Source organism: Pangasianodon hypophthalmus, chromosome 4 (genome assembly GCF_027358585.1).
Source record: "Pangasianodon hypophthalmus isolate fPanHyp1 chromosome 4, fPanHyp1.pri, whole genome shotgun sequence".
NCBI classification, from domain to species: Eukaryota; Metazoa; Chordata; class Actinopteri; order Siluriformes; family Pangasiidae; genus Pangasianodon; species Pangasianodon hypophthalmus.
The window spans coordinates 20,848,324-20,874,124 of NC_069713.1; the positions used below are offsets into that span (position 1 = coordinate 20,848,324).

At 39.5% G+C, this 25,801-nt stretch overlaps 2 protein-coding genes across 6 annotated transcripts in view; one reads left to right on the top strand and one right to left on the bottom strand.

The window, feature by feature from the left end:
- Nucleotides 1–904: 904 nt before the first annotated feature.
- hacd4 (3-hydroxyacyl-CoA dehydratase 4) lies at nucleotides 905–7,881 on the top strand. Of its 5 annotated transcripts, XM_053233037.1 has the most exons (8): nucleotides 921–1,240; nucleotides 1,675–1,781; nucleotides 5,061–5,188; nucleotides 5,328–5,437; nucleotides 5,696–5,802; nucleotides 7,040–7,171; nucleotides 7,263–7,394; nucleotides 7,801–7,881. In XM_053233037.1, exons 1-7 carry the CDS (start codon nucleotides 1,182–1,184, stop codon nucleotides 7,343–7,345), a joined length of 726 nt encoding a protein of 241 aa, XP_053089012.1. In that variant the 5' UTR covers nucleotides 921–1,181; the 3' UTR covers nucleotides 7,346–7,394; nucleotides 7,801–7,881. The 5 variants fall into 5 exon arrangements, 4 of the variants coding, with proteins under 4 accessions (XP_034159239.1, XP_053089012.1, XP_026792282.1 ...); XR_008301545.1 differs by lacking the exon at nucleotides 5,696–5,802 and having other exon boundaries at nucleotides 905–1,240; XM_026936481.3 differs by having other exon boundaries at nucleotides 1,229–1,356; nucleotides 7,263–7,881.
- The window catches only part of focad (focadhesin), a 57,973-nt gene continuing 39,514 nt past the window's right edge, over nucleotides 7,343–25,801 (bottom strand). Inside the window, exons 22-44 of the mRNA XM_026936477.3 lie at nucleotides 24,929–25,021; nucleotides 23,956–24,044; nucleotides 22,238–22,279; nucleotides 21,749–21,857; nucleotides 21,303–21,422; nucleotides 20,183–20,421; nucleotides 19,397–19,486; nucleotides 18,122–18,269; nucleotides 17,878–17,997; nucleotides 17,617–17,739; nucleotides 16,599–16,676; nucleotides 15,268–15,339; nucleotides 15,025–15,127; nucleotides 14,157–14,237; nucleotides 13,889–14,017; nucleotides 13,567–13,682; nucleotides 13,109–13,369; nucleotides 12,898–12,987; nucleotides 12,416–12,593; nucleotides 11,199–11,296; nucleotides 10,565–10,816; nucleotides 8,203–8,266; nucleotides 7,343–8,010 (exon numbers count right to left, since the gene is read on the bottom strand). Of these exons, the coding sequence (XP_026792278.3) occupies nucleotides 7,937–8,010; nucleotides 8,203–8,266; nucleotides 10,565–10,816; nucleotides 11,199–11,296; nucleotides 12,416–12,593; nucleotides 12,898–12,987; nucleotides 13,109–13,369; nucleotides 13,567–13,682; nucleotides 13,889–14,017; nucleotides 14,157–14,237; nucleotides 15,025–15,127; nucleotides 15,268–15,339; nucleotides 16,599–16,676; nucleotides 17,617–17,739; nucleotides 17,878–17,997; nucleotides 18,122–18,269; nucleotides 19,397–19,486; nucleotides 20,183–20,421; nucleotides 21,303–21,422; nucleotides 21,749–21,857; nucleotides 22,238–22,279; nucleotides 23,956–24,044; nucleotides 24,929–25,021 (2,769 nt within the window). The 3' untranslated portion in view covers nucleotides 7,343–7,936. The remainder of the gene's footprint in view (nucleotides 8,011–8,202; nucleotides 8,267–10,564; nucleotides 10,817–11,198; nucleotides 11,297–12,415; nucleotides 12,594–12,897; nucleotides 12,988–13,108; nucleotides 13,370–13,566; nucleotides 13,683–13,888; nucleotides 14,018–14,156; nucleotides 14,238–15,024; nucleotides 15,128–15,267; nucleotides 15,340–16,598; nucleotides 16,677–17,616; nucleotides 17,740–17,877; nucleotides 17,998–18,121; nucleotides 18,270–19,396; nucleotides 19,487–20,182; nucleotides 20,422–21,302; nucleotides 21,423–21,748; nucleotides 21,858–22,237; nucleotides 22,280–23,955; nucleotides 24,045–24,928; nucleotides 25,022–25,801) is intronic.

Sequence of the window (25,801 nt, forward strand, 5' to 3'; positions counted from 1 at the left end):
TGATCCCACCATTAATTAGTTTTCAGTATCTAGTATCAATATCATCTGAGGACATTGTGAACAAGTTCAAATAAGGTAGAGTTGCTGCCTCACAGCTCCAGGGTCCCTGGTTTGAGCCTGACCTCGGGTTACTGTCTCTGCAGAGTGTCTGTATATGTTCTCCCCATGTCCATGTGGGTTTCCTTCGGATTCTCTGGTTTTCTTCCCACCCCCCATATGCTCCCAATATGCTAGTAGGTGGATTGGCTAAGATAAATTGCCCCTAGGTGTGAATGAATATTGTCTTTGAGGTGCCCTGTAAACTATGCATGTGGTCTGATAATGTCTAGACAAGTATTTGCTTTAGCATGTGTAGTCATGCAGCAATGCTGCTTATAAGTAGGTCCTGTAAGTAGTAATGCTAGTTTGAAAAATGGAGAATGTGACACAGTCGAGTTCAGAGAAATGTAGACTCATGTAATAACGTGAAAAACACGAGTTTCTTGCGCAGGCGTCTGTATATTTTTCCATGAGCCTCATGCGTGTCTTTGAGCTCAAGCTCCATGCGCGTTTTTGAGCTCAAGCTCCATGCGCGTCTTTGAGCTCAAGCTCTATGTGTGTCTTTGAGATCCAGCTCCATGCGTGTCTTTGAGATCCAGCTCCATGCGTGTGTTTGAGCTCAAGATCCATTCGTGTCTTTGAGCTCAAGCTCCAAACGTCTCTTTGAGCTCGAGCTCAAGCCTCAAGAGTGTCTTTGAGATCAAGCTCTAAACGTGTCTTTGAGCTCAAGCTCCATGCGTGTCTTCGAGATCAAGCTCCATGTGTGTCTTTGAGCTCAAGCTCTATGCGTGTCTTTGAGATCAAGCCTCAAGCGTGTCTTTGAGATCAAGCCTCAAGCGTGTCTTTGAGCTCAAGATCCATGCGTGCCTTTGAGCTCTAGCACCATGCGTGTCTTGGAGATAAAGCTTGATGTGTGTCTTTCAGCTCAAGCACCATGCGTGTCTTTGAGATCAAACCTCATGCGTCTCTTTGAGATCAAGCCTAATGCGTTCTTTAAGATCATGCTCCATGCGTGTCTTTGAGATCAAACCCAGTCAGAAAGATGAGGGAAAGGCAAAAGGGAAAGGCAAAGGGAAGCCCACCGCAGGTCCTGCCCTGCTTACGTCACTGAGGAAACGGGGAAGCCGACGACTGAAGGCGCGATGAACAAGAAAAGCAACAAGCAGCAAAAAAGTGAGCGAGAAGCAGCACAGGAAATGAGGTGAGGACTGCTTCTGTGCGCCAGACGCCCATTTCGAAGCTCTGTCAGGCTTTATTTCAGCTCTTTACTCTCAGCAGTTTTATTTTGAGCAGTTTTCTGAACTCTGTGTGTAAATGGTAACTGAACGGCTGAGGAATTTGGCTGTGTTTTGTTTTGGTGTCTGTACCGCCAGCAGCACTGGATATGAGCTGTTATAGCTTACAGCTAAAATACACTTAATGTCATAGTGCTGTTCGTGTCAGGAAGCGCTGTGTTGTGGAGGGGGAAAAAAGCGAAAACACGGTGACAAACTTTAACACAATACTCTTAAAAAGTTAGTGAGTCGTTTAGGACTTCATGTACAGTCAAATTTCCATGAAAATAGAAAAGGAAGTATGAGTATTAGAGTTAGAATGCTTTCCGTTACCTCAGTGGCATGTGTTTTACCTGTACAGGTGCAGCATTGGCTTCGGCTATCTGTTCTCCTACTATTTACTCCAGTTCTGTGGACACACATGGATCTTTTCCAACATGACCGCCAGATTTCTCTCGTTTGGATTGGGTAAGCTGCAGATTTGGGCTAAATAAATACAGACAAGGAGGAGGAGTGGAGTTTGTTTAGCTTTGAGTCTAGTGCAGCTAATAGGAGCTGCTCATGCAGTGAACTGCTAGAGAGAAGAAAACAAGTGAACTGAATTTCCTCAGCAGAAGTGTTACTGCAATACTGCATAGCAATATTTCCTTAGGAAACATACTAACAGAAACAGTCCTAAGAGTAAGTTCCACTGCTTATCTACTTCTCTATCTCAAGAGCATCCATGGATGCCACCAGTACTGGGTTGGCAAGTGCACAATGGTTGTACAGTATAATTCTGCATTCAACATACACAATACATATTGTCACAGCCCATGTTTCATCCAGTAAGTGGGTAGGACTTAACAAGAATTGATTCCATGATTGCAGTGCCATTTACCCCTTGTATCTGTAAAAAAATATTAATAATTGATTCCAAGACAATGCGTTGACCCATCTCATTTTTTAAAAATTTTTTTTACAAGCCTTCTTTGCTGACAATGACTGCATTTTGCTGTTAAATAAATAACAGGGCTGAGTTTTTAGCATAGAACTAGCAAATACAGAACATGTAGTTATCTAGTCCCCATGGTAATGGTATGTGGACATTAAGGACTTTGTATTGATTTACTTTAAAACTTAGTTTTGACGTTAAAAAGTTAGTTTCAATCTATAATTTTTTTTTTCTGACAGGACTGTACTTTCAAACTGACCCTATCAGTAAATATCACAATATATCATTTTGGAAAATAAAGAAACAAGTCAGATTTGATGGCAGTGGCGTTGATGGGATGCCTCTGCCACCGACACATCTAGTCCTCTTGCTACTGATTTGTATGCCAGAAATACCCTTAAAATATTTTTTCAAACATGAAGGAAGGTATTATGGAAAACTTTCAGACATTTGACCTTGCTGTGATCTTGATCCTGTTTGGATCAATCTGCTGGTTACAATAATAATGATAATTACATATAAATCTTACACACATTCAACCACTTGTTCTTGAGATATCGCGCTAACGAGAATCTGGGACCGGTGGACTGACAACCCGAAAACATAATGCCTCCAGCACTCAGTGGCTGAGGCATAAAAAGAATGTGAGACATTAATTTTCTTCTTCCCATCGATTAATAGTGAAATATTTTGAGTATTTTCAATAGGAAGTTGAAGTAAAAGTGTTGAGTGAACACACTTCCTGTGGAATACACTGAAAATATTTCACAGTGGTGAATGTGTAGGTGTAACAGGGTGGGGTAAGAGTTGTTGGACAGAGCAGTAATGTATGTACATTTTTTCATAATCTATAATGGATGACTCATGGAAACAAATGTTTCAACAATGAGATCTTAAATGGATTCACACATAAATGCAAAAATAATACTTTAACTATTTTAATGATTATATTTGAAGGTAATGTGTAGTTATAGTGGGCTAGGACTGTCAAAAATCACTGTAAATAGGCTTTTTATTATATATCTGAAATATGCACATAGGCTGTTGTGAAGGAAACTTTACCCTTTTTAAAATAAATTTTAGCTTTACTTCATATATATTTGTATATGTAATATCACTGGGACACAAATGACGCCTTAATCATGGAATCACTAAGACAGTATACACTATATGGTCAAAAGTATGTGGAAACCTGACCATCACAACCACATGTGGTTCTTCCCTAAACTGTTACAACAAAGATGGAAGCACACAATTGTCTAGAATGTCTTTCTATGCTGTAGCATTATAATTTCGCTTCACTGGAACTAAGCAGCCCAAACATGTTCCGGCATGACAATGCCCCTGTGCACAAAGCGAGCTCCATGGTTTGCCAAGTTTGGTGTGGAAGAACTTGCTGTCTCCAGGTCACCCCACAGATTTTCAATTGGATTCAGGTCTGGGCTCTGTCTGGGCCATTCCAAAATGTTGATCATCTTTTGGTGAAGAATTCCTTTGTTGATTAGGATGTATGCTTTGGGTCGTCGTTGTGCTGGAAGGTTAAATTCCTCTTCAGCTTTCTATTAGACGCATGAAGGTTTTGCACCAAAATCAACTGGTGTTGGGAGTGAGTTATGAGTGCCTCCACCTTGATTAAAGCCCCAGTTCCAGCAGAAGAAAAGCAGCCCCAAAGCACGATGCTGCCACCACCATGCTTTACCGTGTGTATGGTGTTCTTTTGGTGATTTTTTTTTCCAAACATACCTTTTGGATTTATGGCCAGAAAGTTCACCCTTGGTCTCATCAGACCTTAACACATTTTGCCACATGGTTTGGGGTGAGCTAGGTGGACTTGGATGTTTTTTTTGTGAGAAAGGGATTCTGTCTATCCACCCTACCCCATAGCTCAGCCATGTGAAGAATATGAGAGATTGTCATCACATGCAGGGAGTGACCAGTACCAGATATTCCTGCAGCTCCTTTAATGTTGCCGTAGGTCTCTTGGAAGCCTCCCTAAAGTTTTCATCTTGTCCTTTTGTAAATTTTGGAGAGATGTTCTGTTATTGGTAATGTCATGGTGGTGCCCCATATTCTCCACTTGTTGATGGTGGCCTTTACTGGGTTCCATGGTATATCTAATGTTTTGGAAAGGATCCTTCTCCTGATCAATACCTTTCAACAGTGAGATCCTGTATAGACTTTGCGAGCTCTTTGTGGAACATGGCTTCAGCAGTCAGATGGAACCAAGATGTCAAGACAAGTTACAGAAACAGCTGATCTTTGTTTGGGGTCAATCAGAATCACTGTATTGGTGACAGGTGTATGATAATTACTTTTGAACATGAGTCTGAATGTGATTGGTTAATTCTGAGCACAGTCACATTCCCCATTATAAAAGGATGTGCTCACTTGTGCAACCAGGTTATTGTACGATTTTTATTTTCCTTCTTTACCCTTAAATGTCTATTTGTTTTTCACTTTATTTTTATAGATTGCAAAATTAAAGGTGGAAAAAATTCTGACATGATTTATCTTTCTTTCCGTTTTTTTTTTTTTTTTTTACATTACAAAAAAAAGTGCCATTTTAACAGGGGTGTGTAGACTTGTTTTTTTAACACTTGCATAGTCCCAAGATAGGCTATCTTCAAATCTGTAGAAAACAGGATGTGATGCTTAAAATGCTACCTAATGAGCCTAAATAAGATTTTGTTTTTAATACAATATTGTAATAACATACAAGTTATACAGTTATATGAATTTTTAATAATAAAATATTATATCAGCCAATATTATAATGCTCTAATCTTGCAGTACTCATTTATCATGTCATTTAGATGCTTTAGCTGGCACATTTTATTTTGTGGGAGTGATGATGAGCATGTGCCAGCTTTTGTCAGTGCTGGAGCTTTTCCACATTGCAGATGGAATAGAAGAGAGTCAACTCCTTCCTCGGCTTGTCCAGGTAACGCTGACATTATAGATACCTTAGCGATTACAGATAGACCAGTGTCCCTCTTGAAGTAGAAGCCTTTTTTTGATTTAAGATGTCACACAATGTGTTACTTTGTTAAGTGTGGATTATCTTCCCCTCTATTCATCAGGTGATTGAGAGAAATTTCCTTCTATTCCTAATCATCAGTCAAGAGGAGTTTCAAAGTAAAACAGTAGTGTGTGTGCTGTTTTATCTGTGGAATATCTTACACCTGATAAGGTGTGTATCTTGCACTTACACACATCAATGAGACACAAAGCAGTCATAAATGCTATTCTAAAAATGTTTGATCATTTCAGGCAATTAGGAATAAAGCACATTTGTGTACTAAATGTGAAACTAGCTAGTCATTAGAGCCTGTTTCCATGCAAATATCAAGTTCTCCCTTTTGATGTGTTTACAAAATGCATTGCATGAAACCATTTAGAAGCAAACAAGGAGGAAACACAGTTTGTGCAAGGCTGTTCTGTCTTAAAGGTACCCATATGAACTGATGTGTCTCATTACCACACCATCATTCAATATGCTGTGGGCGCGCTACACCATCGCCATCCCAGTCTACATACTGTCTGTGATCACAGAAGGTACAACATGAATAGACACGAGAAACAAAATGTAAATGGGACTGAAATTTGTTGATGCGTTGATAGACTACTAATACAAATTTTTTTTTTCATATAGTGCTTTTCTAGCACTTGCTTTAAGCGTAACTATAACAGAATAAAATTCAGAGGAAAAAAGAACTAAAAATGTCTGAAAATATAAGAAGAGGAAGAATGATTGTTAGTAAAGATAGATTCTGCCCTATTATTTTTTTCATTCTTAATTTTTTCTATTGATGATTAGAGTGATCTGGAAGGAACATTCACTCATGTAGGATGTGGCAAGACAGTGCATCAATTTAAAATGTCATTAAAAGATCAATTGTAGAAGACAGGTAGCCAGTGAAACTCTTTAAAGACACTATTCATTTCCTCATGTGTATCTGGATTCCTTCAGCAGATTCCAAAATCCTTATAAATTAGTGATACAGATCTTGGGTAGCCCTGATAAGAGAACTTTACTGAAGTCTAGTCTATTTGTCAGAAAATCATGCCTAAGATTCTTACTGTCAGTTTTCAGCCTTCAGTGGCAAGGAGTCAAATAGGTCACTATATTTTCCTTTGTACTTCACTTCAAATCATAAAGGTCATCTCTGTTCATCTGTGGAAAATTTAGACACCCACAAGTTAATTTCATGTAAGAAGAAATGCGGAGAGCTGACAGACGTCATCAGGCTGACAGAGCACCAGGCATTAATATGGTTTAAGATGAATAACTAGACAATAAGCTGTAATATCTGCTATGTAAAACGAGGCCAGAGCAAATTACGATGAGAAAGTTTTGTGGACTTAAGAATAAATATTTGCAAAGTCCTGATTAGTGACCATGTGGATGGAATAAACACAAACCAAGCCATTGTTTAATTAAACAGCTGCTAAGGGTTGCACATAGTTAGGAAACAGATATTTGAGCAAGCAGGAAGCCATGTGGTGCAGAAGCCTGAGGGAGAGGGTTGGCTGAGACAACAAGTGTGTGCATGTGGGTTTCAGGAAATATGTTGATAACAGAACATTCCAGCTGCACCACAGCCAAATAACTAACATTTCTAAAATGTCTAAAGCATAAACGAGAAAATATATTCACTCCTAAATTACACATATTCTAGGAGCACACTCAAATATTTTTTTGGTAGATTTGTCAGTAGTTTCAGTTGGTGTCATTCAAGAAGTCTATTTCCTATAGCAATTCTTATAGCACCATTTCTTGATCTTTTTTTAGGAATCAGTATTTTACAGGCGTTGCCATATTACGAGTCACAAGGCACATATTCTGTCCAGCTGAAAACACCTGTCTCTATCTATGTACATTTCCCATACCTGCTAATGGCCTACCTCCCTCTGTTGGCAGCAGGTGAGCAACTCAGTGCTATACAGTTAACACTTATTAATAAATAAGACTGCTACAACTGCTAAATAAATGCCTTTATCTTTGTGTTTTGAAGGTTCTGGCTTTACAGTACGAATCTTACTCAAAGAAAGGAGTCAGTCTCTTGACAGCTGGAATAAGAAGATGAAAAGGGGCTAAATGAAGAAGAAATTTATGCCACTTCTACATGATTACCGCACAAAATAATGTATGCACAAACTAATAACTTTGTTGAAGTTAGAAGGACATGATTCCAAAATATCCATCATCATTTACTTACTTTTGGCAATTAAGACTGAAAGGATATGGCATACCTAGTATGTAACATACACTGTGGCGCTTGAAATGCAAAGGAATTGATAAGAATAAATTCAAAAACTGAATAATGCATAATACTATTTTCATAGTAACAGTCTAAATGATGTCAGCTTGGCACTGGTCTATTATGGTAATACATTCAGAGTAACAGAGTCTTGCCAAACACATGCTAATATTTTGCAGGTCCATTTGAAACTTGTAAGTGCTTTGCTATATTACTGTATGGAACATTACTGTTTCAGGTTTTAATCTTGATCATTGCTCTAAAGTGAACAATTTTTGTTTTTACTTTACAGTTTTTAAATCCATCATTGGCAGACATGTAGACAAGGACTCTGTGTGATGAATGTACTCATAAAATCTATGACATGCATACATGTCCTCTGTTTCTTGTGTGATACATGTACTTTTTTAAAGTACTCCATTGGAAGATCACCAGCCATATGCTCTCGTCCACACTGTCTTTTTCTTGAATTCTGGGGTAGACTTCAGTGCTAGTAAGGCCGCTGAGGAGACAAATTAAGGCTGGTTAAGGATGAGAGATATTAAAGAATATTAATATAATAATATAATATGAAATAAATATTTTGTCTTTTTTTCCTAAACTACTTCATGGTTTTGAACAGTGAACACATGAGGTATAAGGTCCACGACCACCAGATTTAAAAGTGTTGCTACCACATATTCAAATGTCTCACCTCTTGCTATCTGTGATAAAGATTCCTCAGGAGCTTCTGTTAGGCTGAAGAGCCAGTCAATGAACTGAAAACCAAGGACAGACAAGAATCATTTCTGTATTCCCCAGTCTTATAGATCCAAACCTTTACTGCTATAAAAGCACAGCACAAAATACAAAAGAACCCAACACACTAAATACACATCTAAACATTCTAAAGAATGTCTATATTTAATTTATTTACTTTTGACTGTTGTTATTATTATTATTATTATTATTATTATTATTTAAACCACGCTGATGTTGAATCCTCGATTTTGATCAGTCAGAAGGTGTTGACTGTCTACAACAGCAGCTGTGACAGTAGTTCTGGATACAAGGCAAATCACAGGTTTACACGCACCAAGCACTAGGAACACTATACTAATACTGGATAGGGCCTCCCTTTGCTCTCAAAGCAGCCTCAATTCTTCAGGACAGATTCCATAAGATGTTGGAAACATTGCTTTGAGATTTTGGTCCATGTTAACATGATTGCATCATGCAATTCCTGCAGATTTTTCAGGTGCACTATCGTGCTGCGAATCCCAAAGGTGTTCTATTGGATTCAGATGTGGTGACTGGGAAGGCCACTGAAGAATATTGAACTCCCGTTTGAGACGACTTTTGCTTTGTGACATGGTGCATTATCATGCTGGAAATAGCCATTAGAAGATGGGCAAGTTGTGGCCATGGAGGGATGCACGTGGTCAGCAGCAATACTCAAATAGGCTGTGGCAATCAAGCGATGATTGATTAGTATTAATGGGCCCAGTGTGTGCCAAGAAAACATTCCCCACACCATTACACCACCTCCACCAGACTGGACTGCTGACACAAGGCAGGTTGGGTCCATGGATTCATGCTGTTGGTGCCAAATTCTGTCCCTATCATCAGTGTGCATCAGCAGAAATCGAGATTCATCAGACCATGTTTTTCCAGTCTTCAACTGTCCAGTTTTGGTAAGCCTGTTCCCACTGCAGCCTCAGCTTTCTGTTCTTGGCTGGCAGAAGTGGACCATGTCGGGGTCTTCTGCTGTTGTAGCCCGTCCACCTCAAGGTTTGATGTGTTGTGCATTCTGAGATGCTAATCTGCTCACCATAATTGTACAGAATGCTTATCTGAGTTACTGTAGCCTTTCTGTCAGCTTGAACCAGTTTGGCCATTTTCCGTTGACCTCTCTCATCAGCAAGGCGTTTCCATCCACAGAACTGCCGCTCACTGGATGTTTTTTCTTTATTGCACCATTTTGAGTAAACTCTAGAGACTGTTGTGTGTGAAAATCCCAGTAGATCAGCAGTTATAGAAAAACTCAAACCAGCCCGTCTGGCACCAACAATCATGCCACGGTCAAAATCACTGAGATCACATTTTTACCCATTCTGATGGTTAATGTGAACATTACCCAAAGCTACTGGCCCGTATCTGCATGACTTTATTCATTACACTGCTGCAACACGATTGGCTGCTTAGATAATTGCGTGAATGAGTAAGTGTACAGATGTCCCTAATAAAGTGCTCCGTCAGTGTATATTAATGCACTCTTTCTTACTGTATGTTAACTATGTCATTGTATGTTACTATAGTAACAGCTAATTTAAAGGGACTTGAATGACAGATGCTCCACATAATCTAGAACTATAACAAATGGTTTAATAAGCATGTTATTTAAAAAAAGCAAAACCATCTAATTGTGATTTCTGTGAAGATTTGTAAGGAGACATTTGTTTAATATTCATGGAAAGAGTCTCTGTGGTCAGCACTTTGTAACAGTCACAAGTAAAGGTGTTTCTTTAGATTTTGTTCCACATTGAAAATCTTCAGAACAGATGACTTTGCACTTTCTGGTTTCCCACTAACATGCCAAAGCTCAGATTTTTTTTTTGTCTCATTATCTTCATGAGAGAGAAAAAAGCAGAGGCTAGTGAGGGAACTGTTTATAGCTGCTATAACTTATGTGATAACAGGAATTCACTTGTGTTGTGGATGCTCCACAACATTAAATGTAACTATAAACTAATAAAAATGATGTGTCTTTCCTTAATTAACAAAAACGTAATCACTGGCAAATTGCTGAGGTATAAGAGGAATAAAACACTTCAGCATGTACTGTTATATGAAAATATAACTCAGGAGTGGTTGCTTTAACGCTGGTCCTCAACACGCCACTTTGTTTGATTGTTTTCCTATAACAGCAGGCCCCATCTAGATTTATTATTATATGACTTTTTTTTATTAATAATAGTTTAGTTAATGTTAAATTTCTTAAGTCACAAATTCAGTAATCTCTGCTCTTTAGTAAAGAATAATATACTGTCAGTAATCACGATTTTAACAGACCATACCTTCTGTGACTGGGCCTTCCATGGCTCTTTGGCTAACAGATGCTTTAGGCTGTATGACATTGCCAGCACACACTGTTTAACAGACTCCTCAGTGGATGCAGTGTTCACGTAGAGGTCATGGGGTAAGTCTGCGTGCTTGGATGACTTTTGCCATGGAAACCACTGGGCTCGGATGCCGATGAGAAGGGGCATGGAGTGGTCCGCCCATGACACCACTGCAGCTGCAAAAACATCCATCAGGAAACTGGTGCCCTATGCCAGGGTGAGAATCTGTTTAGGTTTATCACTAACATGTAGATCTTAAAGCATATAATCATACTATATGCACACACATGAACAATTCTGACACTAAATAAATATGTTTTTATCTACAGATTTGACTCATTCTCCAGTTCGGATCACAGTTACATGGATTGTGTCTATTGCTTGTACTCTATGTACCATTTTGCATAGTGGATTTTATGTTCCATGTTGCAACTGTTGCCTCCCAAATATGGGGATCAGTAAAATATATTTAAGCACTTGTCTAACCTACTCATACGAGGTCCAATGGAGATGACCAAAAACATAACGTCACAAGAGCTTTACTTCTTCTAGTGGACAGGATTGAAGTGTAGTTATTTCTATTATGTACCTCTTTGGCATTATCACATTGTACAGTGGGTGCTCCATATAGCACTTTACTGATGTGCCCCATCAACTCCAGAAGCCATTCCATTCTTTTGGGAACACCTAAAGGCAAGTGAAATTATAAATATGAGACAACACTGACTGAGAACACAGTGCAGAACTTAAGATAAACTTGTACATGTAGGTAACCACTGACTTCCTTTTACCTTCCTTTTACATTTATTTTTCAAGATGCTACAACCAGCCTGACTTTCACTGTATACATTTTAATTATTAAAAAATAAATAAATCTTGAGGGTTATAGGTTCTATGTAAAATCCTACAACAGAGGATTTCCTTTTCAAAAAAGGCTTCAAAGACTCCATGTAGAAGCCTTTGAGAAAACTATAACTGTAGGAGCTTTGAAGAGCCATTATTTCTAGGAGTGTTTATTCATGGCAACAGTGTCTAATACCATCCATGGCTTCTCCACTAATCAGATAGCAATTTCTTCAGTGGTGGATCGTTTTCCAGTCCAAGCTACAGGCATTCCTACAGATGTTTACTCAGCCCTCAGCATTTACAGGAAGGTATTGCTTGTTTGACATGTACAATGCCACTAGCTAAGTATGATTTTCACCATGCTGGTCATATTGTCAGGTGCCTTACTTTCTCTTACACCATTTTGGCTCTATGATAATAGACATCCAGTTACTGCTACCAGGTTGCTATGAAAGAATTCCAGAAAACACTACTGAATTTTCTACTGGAGCAGCTAACAATATTTTGCTTTTCTACTTTCTCAACAAAAACCCTTAGTCGTAATATATCAGACTGTTATTTGCACATTATTGCTATTTGCACATTTTTATCCACTGCTGCATCATATTGCATGCATCAGGCTGCTTACCACTACCTGTATACTGTTTATCTCAACTAACTGCACCATAATTCCTATTTATTCCATTTAACTTAATTGCCATTTGCATTACTGGTATGCATCATATTGTTTACCTTTACCTGTACACTGTTAACTTATTGCAGCATAACTTTGCTACCTCATTTTAACTTATTTGCTATTTGCACTACTGGTTAGATGCCAACTGCATTTCGATGTCTCTGTACTCGTACTCTGACAATGACAAAGTTTAACCTAAACTAACCTAACCTAACCTAACCTAATAGGGATCTATTAGAATATATGACCTTTCTGTGCCCACTATGGTGAAATATTTGGCTTGCCTGTGTTAGGGTTAGAGGCCAAACGTGACTGGTAGAAGCACTGCATTAGCAGCCAGCTGATTTGCTCTGGTTTCCCCTTCTGTAAAATGGTACTGATGATATCATTGAGGCCCAGGAGTGGAATTCTGCCTTTTGAACTCAAGTAGGACAGAATAAAGGTGGTCTTCTCCACATTGGCCTGTAGAGGTCAGCACAGCACAAATTAAAGCAGTGTTATCCAACATGCTCTGCTTATTACTCAGTGAAAATTTCCCGGCTTTAAAACCTCCTCAACTGATACTCGGTAAAAGTGAAGGAGTGAAATCAAACAGACTAAAGCAGGGAAAATGCCAAAATGGGTACAAGAGTGTAAGATTAAGGGTGGAACGAATAAATGCTTTCAATCTACACAAGAGTTACTATTCATATTTTAAAAATGGCCATTTAAAACAGATATCCATTTGTTTAAAATGTATTTATGCTGCATGTGGTTTAATCTGTACCTCGGTGACTTTGACAATCCTGTCTATCTCTGTGTCGCTCATTTCTGACAAACAGGAACAGATCCCTTCATAGAGATTCACCTCATGTGCCTATAAAAAGTTAAACAACGAACTGTCATCAAAATCATGCCAAAATACTTATTTACATTCTTTACAGCCAGGCCATCACTTTCACAACAGTTGCCTCCAGCTAGTGACTGTGTGGTCATACCTGTATGCGATCAGGTAAAAGGTGAAAAATCTTCTCAGTGGTGGAACACAGGATAGTCCAGCAGTTCTGGGCCGGGTTGGGCATGGCCATAGCCTTAGCAAGGCCATGCAGGATGGAGAGGCAGAGAGAGAGACGCTGAGCTCGGTGGTCTGGATTAAACTGCTGTACGGCTAAACTCTCCACATACACCTGCAGCTTATCATCTGCTATGTGCTTCATCCAGAAACACAGGGAATCATAGAGGAAAGCTCTGGTGCGTTGCTGAACACAGAATACAAATGATTTCTTGTGTCGTATTAAATAGGTTATAACAGTATCCATAAACCATTACTGCATGTGCATATGAATTACACATATTTTTAATCATATCTTCACAGAATCACTGCTTATATTCAGTAAAAGCTGATACTGCTCGTGAAAGTGTATAGATATACATGTCCGTGCTAGTGACCACTCACACTGAGGCTGTGGACCAGAGGAGGCGCGAGCCACACACCCAGGAACAGCGAGGCACTGGAGGAAGTCTGTGCCTGACTGGCAGCCAGCTCTAAGCAGTGATGCTGCACTTCTTCACCTACAGAGGGCACAAGAGAGCAACACTCAGCACACACTCAGTTCTCCGACCAATAATGCCTATGGGACTACTATATGGCATTTATTCCACTTATTAAAATTCATTATTATTATTAGTAGTAGTAATAGTAGTAGTGAAATTTGCAAGCAGCAATCATTCTCACACTCAGGGTTTAAAAGGCCAGTGTAAGAAATGGGAAAGTTTACCAAAGTTGAGTCTCATCAGAGGTGAGAGGATGGCGCTCCAGTTAACAGGTGGATATTGGAAGCTAGTGCCCACTGTGGCCAGTGGAGCCAGTACTACTTTTATCAGATCAGGATTAATAGCCTCAGGTCCTGCAGCCAAAGAAAACATATGAATATAATAAACAGGTGTGCCTACAACAGACGGAAAGTCAAACTTGGGAACAGTCTATGTTTAGATATAGAAATATTAAAAATAAATTCATGTGAATGATAAAGCCCAGGTGAGGACCTTTCCTTCCAGCTTCAGCAATGTAGAACACTGATGCTCTGAGGATACTCCTTTCTGGGAGATAGCTGAAGTCTTGAGGCACTGAGTTAGACACAGAGCAAGAGAATGACAAAAAGAAATTTATTTCTACCAAGTATTATGGCAAGTTTCTTGTAGGTGAGATTGCCTGTCCTGTGATGTTAGATTTAGTATTTTATGTATGTATATGCCGATATTACGATATTCTCAAAGTAGGGCTCGGGGAACCCAAGGAATCTCCCTAATTTGGTCTTGGCCCATTCACCACCAGCAAGCACACTTGGAGGAACATGCTATCTGCCCCCTTCCACATACATGAGCTCACAGATGTTTTTGGCTAGTGCCACTATGATTGACAGAGGAGACAGTATGCTAGTATGCTAGTATCCCTCCCACTCAGAGAGCAAGCCTGCTTGCTCTCTTGACTCTTAGGCATGGATAATATTTTTATAATTATATTTACTTTTTTACAGTGATGGAAACTGCAACCCACCATTATTAAAGATGTTATATTTACGTCATAGTTTTCAGCCTATTTGACTAGTAACTTGAATCAAACCTTGAGAGTCCAAACTTGAATACCTTAAAAACAAGTAGCCTAGAAATAAGGCTAACTTAGACCTAATGTTTTCTTTGGTGGAGGGGGTCAGGAATAAAAAGTGCTATGACTCTAAAAATAGGCAAAATATTAGTGTACAAACTTAAATAACGAGTCTAATATCTGAATAGTTGAATTATGCTCGTAAAACAAATCTAATCTGTGCTAAATGAGAACATGGAATTTATTTCACTGTTAAAAGGGTCCCTGGCTGTAAAAAGTTTGAGAACCCCTGACTTAGAGCACTCTTACCTGCAGTTCTACTGTGGCTGCTGGACATGTGAGCCAAATACAGGTGAGCCACCAGGCAAGCTCCATTAGACTGCAGACCTATTGTTCCTGAGAAAGAGATGATCTGGGCAACAAGAGTAAGACAGAGAAAAGAGACAGGACAAACTATTTACAACACAAATCATTTATGTTTTGTGCATTAGGGATTTGAATAAATTAAAAGACAGAACAGCAAAGAACAACAAGCAAAGCAAAGCATCTTACCTGTGTAATAGATCTTATGACCTCATTTAGTCGGTTCTGTTGCTGAGGGGACTGCTCTGATTCACTCTTGAGCTGCAAGAGACAGAGAAAAAAAATTATTCTCATGCAACAGCTCCCAAGGTGACACAGACTACTACCGAATATTTGACCATCACTTAAACGGATATACAGATATTTATTATATTATATACACTCTACTACTGAGCAGTCAATAATTTTACTTTGCTCTATAGCAAGCGTAGAGTAATATTACTGGCATAAGACTAATTTTAAAGTAGAGCAATCTCCCAGAAGTGGCTGATGTTCCTCCAGTGTCATTTCTTTTATTATGGTATGCTGTTTTGTGATGGCAGAATATGCTGCTTGGTTTCTGGATATTTCAGTCTGACAGGCTTACTGTTCATAAAGGCAGGATTGAAAAAGCACCAACTGGCAGCTGGATTCCATTAGGCTGTGCCAAAGCAAATACACACACAGCTCACTCTCAAAAACTGCAATTTCACATAAACAATGATCAATCATTTACGGCTTTTACAAATGTCACCCCAAATGATAAGCACTGGTGTTAGAATTCGAATGCACTGAAATGTATTTTGGAAATGTATTTGGAAGACACACTTGTGCCTGAAGTAATTCAGGGTCTCATTTAAGTGCATCTTTTCATCATTTGGGAGGGCTGTGTAATCAGAGACATCCACAAGGATTTCGTTCAGCACTGGGAGAAAAATCCTTCCCTCACTCCCGTTGTCAAGTTCTGCTGTTACTATGGAGACACTTCCTGGCTGCCATCCAAGTATGGTGGCATTTGCATTTAAATGGCGAGACAGCTCTGTGCGTGTGTGTGTGTGTGTATGTGTGTGTGTGTAAAGTGGGTGGGCACTGAGGAGTGTAATTTGCCACACAAAGACTAAGCTGGCACAGGTGTGCGTTTTAAAAAGGGCAACAACCGTATGAGACTGGCATTTCAGCCTGGCACCACCTAAGCTGGTGATAATGGACCTGGGGTTGAAAGAGCAAATGAGCAGGTAGTAAAGTGCTGTTTAGAAAGTGCTGTTTAGCACCATATTTATAGCCTTGGCTTTAAAAGCCAGTCATTTGTAACCAATGCTTCAGGATAATCAATAAAAGAAATCGAAGAATAGCAGAATGCTTCAAAGCTACACTGAGGGCAGCTTGAAAGGTTTTTAAGCGATTTCCTGCTTGTATATACAACACAAAACAGCAGCCTACAGCTGAATCATGCCTTATTAAACTGTTAACTGTGAGCAGTAGATGATCCTGGCAACACCTGAGATTATTTTCAGCCACAGAGTTGTTCTGAGGAGACCTACCTGAAGGAAAGCAGTCTCAGATCCCACCAATGCGATCACTCCATTCAGAGCTGCCAGTCTCTGCATAGTCGGACAGCCCTGATAGATGGAAATAAGGAGCAAAGTCATGAGCTAAGACTGTGTAACAAGTCTTGATTCATCCTAAAATTAAAATAAAGCATCTTAAAGTTTCCCCAAACGGTGGCCTTATGCCTGTCTGAAAATCATCCAAGTAAAACATTAAAGCAATTTACTTTAACATTTAGTCATTCTGCAGATGGTTTTATCCATATCCATGTAGTGTCGCACAAATGAGACAGAATTTAACCAAAGCGATCAGCTGAGCTATTAAGGATTAAAAGAATACTGCAGTGTTAAAGGAATAGTCCAGGAAAAGTGCAATTTGCACTCCATCAGTAAACATTTAAATACATAGCTGTGCAATGAGAATTCTATGACAAAACAGACAAGAAAGAGTACTTGGTACCATGGTTCTATTTTGTTCATCTAAAATATCTGCTCTGAAAAATCAGTACCATCTCTGACAGGATGAATTATACTGACTGACCTCCGACTAGAAAAATCACAAAGAAAACACTCCCCCCAACTCGGAATTCCTACTTGTAAACTCAGCACCGTCTCCTCAATCCTGAGTTCAGCAGCTGATGTCAAATCAACATGGCATCCACAATAAACAATAAACAATAAACAAAGTAGCACTTCTTACCTTTGAATGAGTTATGCTGTATATACAATTATTTGCTTAAGATCAATGGTAGGTAAGGAGGTAAATATACATCACTCTTCGCAGTTACATGGCTAGCTTGCTACCAAAAGAACGAACATCCTCATATTTGACAAAATGACATCCTAACAACTGTGTGTCCACACGTCAAATGCAACTTAGTCATGATGTCCTAATTTAATTATTTACTATTTTACCTGTAATAATTATTAATTACCTAATTATTTTTTAGTATTAACCATGTGTGTGTGTGTGTGTGTGTGTGTGTGTGTGTGTGTATGTCATGAACAATACCTCTGCCAGCAGGATCTTAGTCCACGCAGACAGCAGGCGAGGGTGGAGGTCCTCAGCTTTACCATGGCCGCAGGACGAGAGCCCATGCACAATGAGGCCCAGAGCCAGGGCCAAGCCTGGAGTCTGCACACAACAAACATACAAATGAGCATTAAACACAAACCTAGTACGCACAGCGAATGAGCCTTTATTTAGAAATGTCAAATAAAGTTGATAAATGAGCTTGATTGCGATAGTGAGACAGGGCTTGTCTGTCCTCACCTGCTGGCTCTCCTCAGTCATGGATCGCAGAGTGTTCATCACCTCCTCAGCTTTACTGGCTTCAGTAATGCCACAACTAAACGCTGACACTCCAGCACATGCCACAGAGTATGCCAGAACCTATGGGCACATTAAAAAAAAAAAAAAAAAAACCCTTATTTCTAAAGTCTTAACTACACACAGACAGCAGGTAGCTGCGTCCTGCATTAATACACATATTTAGTGTTGGGGTAGTGAGTAAGACCTCCTGCTGCATGCGTCCCATGCTTCCGCTGTCCTGCAAGCTCTGAAGAAGTCGGTCCAGAGAAACAGACACACACATTCGCTGCTCAACATCACTACTGCTACAGAGAGAACTCAGTAGCAGCCCAACACCAAGAACACAGCCAGAACTGAGAGAGAGAAAGAAGACAGAGAATTATAGTTAGAAATCTTCGTACCGAGGGATACGACTGAAAGCAAGCTGAAAGATTAAAAACATTATTTGAAAAATGTTGTATTAGTGCCCTTTTTATAATTACAAGTTGCCTTAGTTTTGCACTGGCGCTACAAGACTAATGTTAATAATTAAAAGATGTTTATAGCCTACTAGTTTACTATTGTGGAACCTGCATGGGCAAATCCTCATAGCATGTCAAATCAAACAGACTTTTTCATATGTGGTTATTGACACTGCTAGAAAAGTAGACAAAAGTAAGAAGTACAGCCAAGTGTCATATCACTAGAATTAGCCATCTTGAAGTTGGCTAAGGGATTACTTTCTTCATCAGGACAATGGGAATCACCCGGTGCATTCCTGAAGCTCAGGTAGGAAGTGTGGCCCAAAGTTTGAATGTGGAATTATACATTATAAGTCTACTGGATGATAAAATAATTCCAATTTGGTTTGTATAACATTGACTAAGGCTGGGCAATATGAAGATATACTATCACTATCATGACAAAACAGGCCACAGTAGACTTTACTGAGATATCGTGAGTATTGTAATATCAGCAGATTCAATGTTAATTTTTTTTTTCCTTAATAATTTATAAAATTGTAAAAATTTGTACAGATTTTTCCCTCCATTTCCGTGTTAATTTATTTTAGTAGACATTAAATAAAAGTATCAAACTCATTTTTACACAGGTTTGTTTTTTTAATTCAGAGCTACTCAAACCTAAATATTGTGATACACATTGTATATCGTAGAAACGTCTTCAAGTATAGTGATATGATAGTTTGTCATACTGCCCACCCCAAAGACTTCATGAAACCTGTCCTAAAAGGGCCACATTATGTAAGCGTGAGATGATTTATCCATGCAGTTGGCATGATACTAAATTGACACATGCCCTTACTTGTGAAGCTAAAGAAATAATCTTCAGAAACCAAACACATATTGACTGATCGACTGCATTTGGGCTAAAGGAAATATTGGGCACATTTCATTAGAGCTGAATTGTTCATTTAAATTTGTGTTTTAAAATAAAAAAACATAAAATGTAATACAAAGCAAGAAAAGCATTTTGGACGTACTTATATTCCAGCTGGCTGTTGAAGCAACATGATTCCAGACGCTCCAAAGAGCTCAGCAGCAGTTCCCACATGGTCTGCCCACCAGTGTCACTGTGAACACCACACACACACACACACACACACACACACACACACATACACCATAATACGTTATATGTAATATGTAATAAACTGGGTGTGATGACTAGAACTAGTCTTGCAAGCCAGGTTTAAAGCATTCACTAGAGAGTCTGTTACGTTTCATCAATAACTGTGGCAAATAACTGCATACTTGCATACTGCACACAGAAAGAGGCAAATTGACTTGCATGGCATATGCCCAACCACAGACCTTTTCCCACAGCCGTCAGTAAACCCACAAGAATCTCATTTAATCACCCTTAAATGCTTCAAACAAAACTATGTAATAACATTTAAAGACTTCCATGAATGTTTTTCAGTCAAGTGACTATATCTTGCTTTGAAACGCTAATTATGTTGCAGCGTTCAAAGGTTTGTTCCTCTACTCAGAACTGGTGCATTGAAGTGTAAATACACAAGAGTGCAGCCTGCCAATCAGAGTGCAAAATTCAACATTCTGACGGTTGTGGCCAGAAAAGTGCACTGCCCTTTAGTTACAGTAAAGAGGAAATCTTAATGCTACAGCATACAAAGACATTTTAGACAACTGTTTGCTTCCAACTTTGTGGTGATGGTCAGGTTTCTATATACTTCTGGCCATATAGTGTATCAGAAACTCCGTAACCCATGAGCAAGAGACTAGTCTGCTGGTAATGTGGCACCTACCTGACTTTCTCCTCGTTAAGCCAGGCCAGCAGCATACCTAATGCCAAGCCGCTGTGGAACTGCACAGCTTGAGAGTCGTCTGCAGTGGACATACCGGGCAAGCCTGCTTGTAAAGTGTCCCGTATAGAGAGCACTGCGTCCCTGTGTGAGGTGACCAGGACAGGAACTAGCATTGCCAGGCCCAGTGCAGCACAGGAGCGAGCAATGGCACTGGCTGTGTTCTCGCCTGAGTATGAACGCTTGAGTGGGAGAAAAAAAACCCCAGTGTTACTGATACTGTATAACACAGGAATAAGAGTGTAATAGACCAAACTGACATTATGATTTGCTGTGTTTAGAGTGTACATTGCCACTGTGTGTCAGAGGAGTTTTGTTTTTTCCTGTCATTTACTGGATTTGGAGTTTGAAAATTCTCTTTAATGCTCTTCTATATCATTCTATATCATTCTATTCTATTCTACATCATTTTCCTATATCTTGCATTTTTATATCATTCATAGGATTTTTCCTATAGATACACCTTCCAGACACAATGAGTAATGTTGCCTCCAGGGTCCCTGATTTGATCCTGTCTGTGAAGAAGACTTTAACATATTCGCACCATGTCCATGTGGATTTCCTCTGGTTCTCCGGTTTCCCCCCACCTCCCAGAAACATGCTGATGGGTGGATTGACTGCAATTAACGGCCACTAGGTGTGAATATGTTTGTATGTTGCACTGCAGTAGATCCCATCATGGGTGTATTCTCACATCATGCCCAGTTTTCTCAGGATATTCTCGATTACCCTGGATAATGACCTCAATGACCTGGATAAAGCTCTTAGTTGATCTTAAAACACACTTTCAGACTCACCAACACTACAGTAGATAAGAGACTCTACCTTATATGAACAGAAAAAGAATGCTTTACAGAACTCAATGCATTATCCCTTATCGAATTCCTGTGCATATGACTAGCTGGGATAGAAGAACACCTACACAGTGATCATGTTTCCAAACCCATGAACAGTTAACTAGTGAGAAGACAGTATGATTGAGCTGATACATACTGAAGTATGGCTTTCCTATTGTAAATGATGAGTGGTTAATTGGTATATGGTGAATTGGTGCAGCACTTACATGAACAAACCAGGGAAAAACTTGTCCTTTGGGCCGACTGCTGCTGCTGCTCACGATGCTAAGGAGAGTGTCAATCACCATAGACAACCAGTGGGCAGTGGGTAGGATCTCTGGGCCAACCTGCAGGCACAAAATTCACTAGTGTCACTATGTAATACCAAATGTATTCTCTTTATTGGTTATGTTAACATACAACCTTATAATCTAACCGATAAATTAAAAATAATTCATTTTTACACCTAAATTGGAGTAGAGTACACTGAATGAGGTTGGAATGAAATTTTTATCCTGGTGTTTCATCCAGGGAGTATTCCCACCTCCTGCCCAGTATGCCTGGAACAGGCTCTGTATCCATCGCAACCACAAGCAGCATAAAACGCTTACTGAAGATGAATGAACAAATGAATGAATAACGAGGCAGAGTGCACAGAGAACAGTGTCCTTACCTCGACTTGTCCAGCGCTCTGGGCAGGAAGGCTGCTCTCGTGGCGGCTCAGGACAACAGCAAGGCCACTTAGAGCAAGGATGCAGTTTCCCTGGACCACTGGGCTGTCCCTGAAACACACACACACACACACACACACACACACACACAGAGTTTGGTTAACTGTCCCTGGCTCCCAGTCAGACAAACTATGACCTTGTGTCTAATCACTATGGATATAATCATTTGCCTTTGTTCTGCTACTGAGTTTTCATTTAATTGATCTTTTAAAGCCAGCATGTGTTCACTACTTATACAGAGTGCTTTATTTTCTTTTAGACTGACACCTCTGACTGGCTAATGGGAATTCACTATTAAAATCCTTACTTAGGCTAAACATTGGTTTCATTTGTGCCTGGGGTACCTTAGAACTCAGACACAGGCCATTAATGAGGATTAGAGGGAGAACTTAATAGAGGGGGGAAGGACAGCATTAGCCTCTGTTACTCACTTGGCTGCAGCCTTCACCACATCAGTCAGCTGGTCCCTGACCCTGAAGAGAGGGAGAGAGCAAAGGAGAGCTGATTTACTGCACAGTGCAGACACACAGGTCAACCTTTCATCCCTACAGGCAATGATTTAAGAGTCAAGGTAACACACCACTACACACTACTTCAAATACACCATCACTATGCCCCCACCCCTCTTCTCTACAAATTCCCATTACTCCACAACCTAAGCCATTCTTCATTACGCACCTCTGTCTTTGGGGCCAGATCTAGTCTAGTGACCCTGTCAACGCATTAACACGTGTGCACACACACACACACACACACACACACACACACACACACACACAACATATTTTTCCCTTGTGAGGACCTTCTGCATATAATCTTAATGCAGTTAATTAATGCTACCCAGCCCTAACCTCACAAACCCAAAGGAAACCATTAGGTTGTTTTCGTTTTTATTTTTTTATTATTTTTTTTAAGGTTTTGTTAAAGGTTTTGCCCACGCAAATGCACGTGCATGCACACATACACATAAGCTGTTAGACTGCACCTGATAGCTCCAGACGGGAAAGAAATCCATTGTGCCATACACGCATAACATTACAGAAACCACAAATCTCTGATAGTATGTGAACTTCCTTACACTGCTACTTAAGCTGCTACTAATTCTGCATTCATTATAATTTTTTTAACAGTGCATAATTCCTTCTTCCTTTTAGAATCACACTACTACAAAGCCAATCACAAATGGCTTTTCGTAACTATACTGTATATGCTCACTATAAAAGTTATAGCAAAATATGATCTATAACCTCTCTGGGGTACTATAGGCACTAGAGAACGGCATTTGAAATTCATCATTCATTCAAATTATCATCATTCAAATTATCATTCATCATGATAAGGACTTGCATGTAGGATACATTGTTGATTTTGTATTTTTTTATAAGAAAACAATTTATGCATTTTATGCATTTTAATTATGATAAGTAGTGCAAAAAATTGTGAAAAGAAAGTATGTCTTAAATGACATGGATTCATTTGGGGCCATTTCCCCCACAACAAACAACAAGGGTCATTTAGCCAAAGGATTTATTAAACACATCCTTCAATTGATTTATGTTAACATGTATGTATTCAAACTGTGGAGTCCGTTCTGACAGCCCTATTAGCTCAGGGTGCCAAAATGGAATCATGGGCTATTTTTGGTATAACGTGCTAACAGTGTGCATGGCTGTAAGAATGGTGGTGATATAAGCACGTAGAGAAAGCAAATATAGTGTGTATTTGCAGGAGAGGCTTCTTTAGGCCCCATATATTTGCTTTTTAAATATGCGTATGCTAAAGAAACCTCTGCTACAAATACACACTGTATTTTCTTTCCTTTTTGGGCAGTTTATCAACTCACAAACAGAGGGAACAGAAATCTTAATACTAGTGTCAATTCTGACTGTAAAAAAAAGCTAGAAAGGATTAATACATTATTGGTTCTAGAGGTGCAACAGCAGGTACAGCTCAATCATGGGAAGAATTCTTAACGATACAAGTTCCAGAAAGTCAGCCTGCCCTGAACGTTTGAGATAAAGATCAGAAGGCTTAATGTTAGGCATAATGGATGGAAATGAATGAAGTTGGCATGGAGAAAGTAAGTCATTCATGCTGTGTGTGTGTGTGTGTGTGTGTGTGTGTCTGTATTGCACAATCGCAGACTCACCAGAGCCAGGAGCAGTGTTGTTTATACTGCAGCTCCTCAGGGCTCTCTTTCCCTTGCTTTTGCAGCATCTCCAGCTCGGCCTTACGCCCCTAAGAGAGCACTAATCTTAGTAATCACCACAACAAACACTGAATTCTTTGCAAACAACAAACTCATTAATTACCCTGATGTAAGATGTTGACTATAAGCTTAACACATGGAACAAGTGCTTCTCAAGCATCACAGAGTGAGCCATTAGAAGCCCCATCTCCTTGTCTAGTGGGCAATCAGTGAGCAGATGGTTGCACGATATTATGAGCTACAAAGCTTATAGCTCAAGTAGAGTCTATAAAGCAGCAGACGGGGTTTAAAAAAGCGCATAAGACAGCAGCACTTGTGCGTGCTTAAGAATCCTCAAGCAAGATTGCTAATCTGAGAAGCTTTGCAAATCCAGACCCTGGGACTACTACTCTCATAATAATTAATACACTGGATTTAGAAATCTACCTAGATAGCTTGCTATTGAAATGTGAATTTTACCTTAACGTTTGCAGTCCTAGTGTATGACAGTGGCCTTTCATGAAAGAACGAATGTCTGACAATAGAGGATCTGTAGGCATTTCACTTACTCAAAAACCCTTTCATGTCTACACTGGTGTACAGAAAGCTTTTCTCTTCCTGATGACACTGAGTGGTAATTAACTGCAACTGGATGTATACTCAGCTTTCAGCTATGTTTGCTTCTTTGATGTTGCAGTTGGCATGGTTCTGTGAATGTGCTTAGGAAAGTGATTGATGGAGTACTGAGAGATTACCTCCAAACACAACACAAAAGTGTCATCTTATATATGTATATATATATTTATGTGTATATATATATATATATATATATTTATGTGTATATATATATATATATATATATATATATATATATATATATATATATATATATATATATATACACACACACACAGACACACACGCAAACACACACCTGTAAAACAGCATGGTATGCCCGGCTCATAAAGCCACGCCATGCCTGAGGCAGGAGAAGAGAGCGGTGCCACTCTGAAGGCTGGATGTTCACCTGATAGGGAGACAGAAGGAGAGAAAGATGAGTGACATGAAGAGATATGGGATAAAATTACATTTTTACGTTACATTATAGACCTCACATTCACCTGGTGGAATAGAGACATTTTTTAAACATTGCTAAATAAGTTACTGGCTTAGAGGATTCACTAAGCTATTTTTTTCATAGCGTAAATAGAGTTAATGGAGAGAAAAACTGCTAAATTAACACGTGACATACACTCACCAGCCACTTTAATAGGAACACCTGTACACCTGCACATTCATGCAATTACCCAGTCAGCCAATCATGCAGCAGCAGCGCAATACAGGTCAACAGCTTCAGTTCAAGTTCAGTTCAAACATCAAAATGGAGAAAAGTATAATCTCAGTGACTTTGACCATGACATGGATGTTGGTGCCAGACAGGCTGGTTTGAGTATTTTAAAAACTGCTGATCTCCTGGGATTTTCACACACAACAGTCTCTACAGTTTTGCATCCAGTGAGCAACAGTTCCGTGGGCAGAAATGTCTTGCTGATGAGAGATGTTCCAGTATAATGGCCAGCCTGTTGTGCACTGACAAGAAGGCTACAGTAACTCAAATAACCACTAATTACAACCACAGTAAGCAGAAAAGCATCTTGCACAAAATTCCAAACCTTGAGCTGGATGAGCTACAACAGCAGAAGACCACATCGGGTTTCACTCCTGTCTGCCAAGAACTGGAATCTGAGGCTACAGTGGGCAGAGGTTCACCGAAACTGGGCAGTTAAGCATAGTAAACAGACCAAGT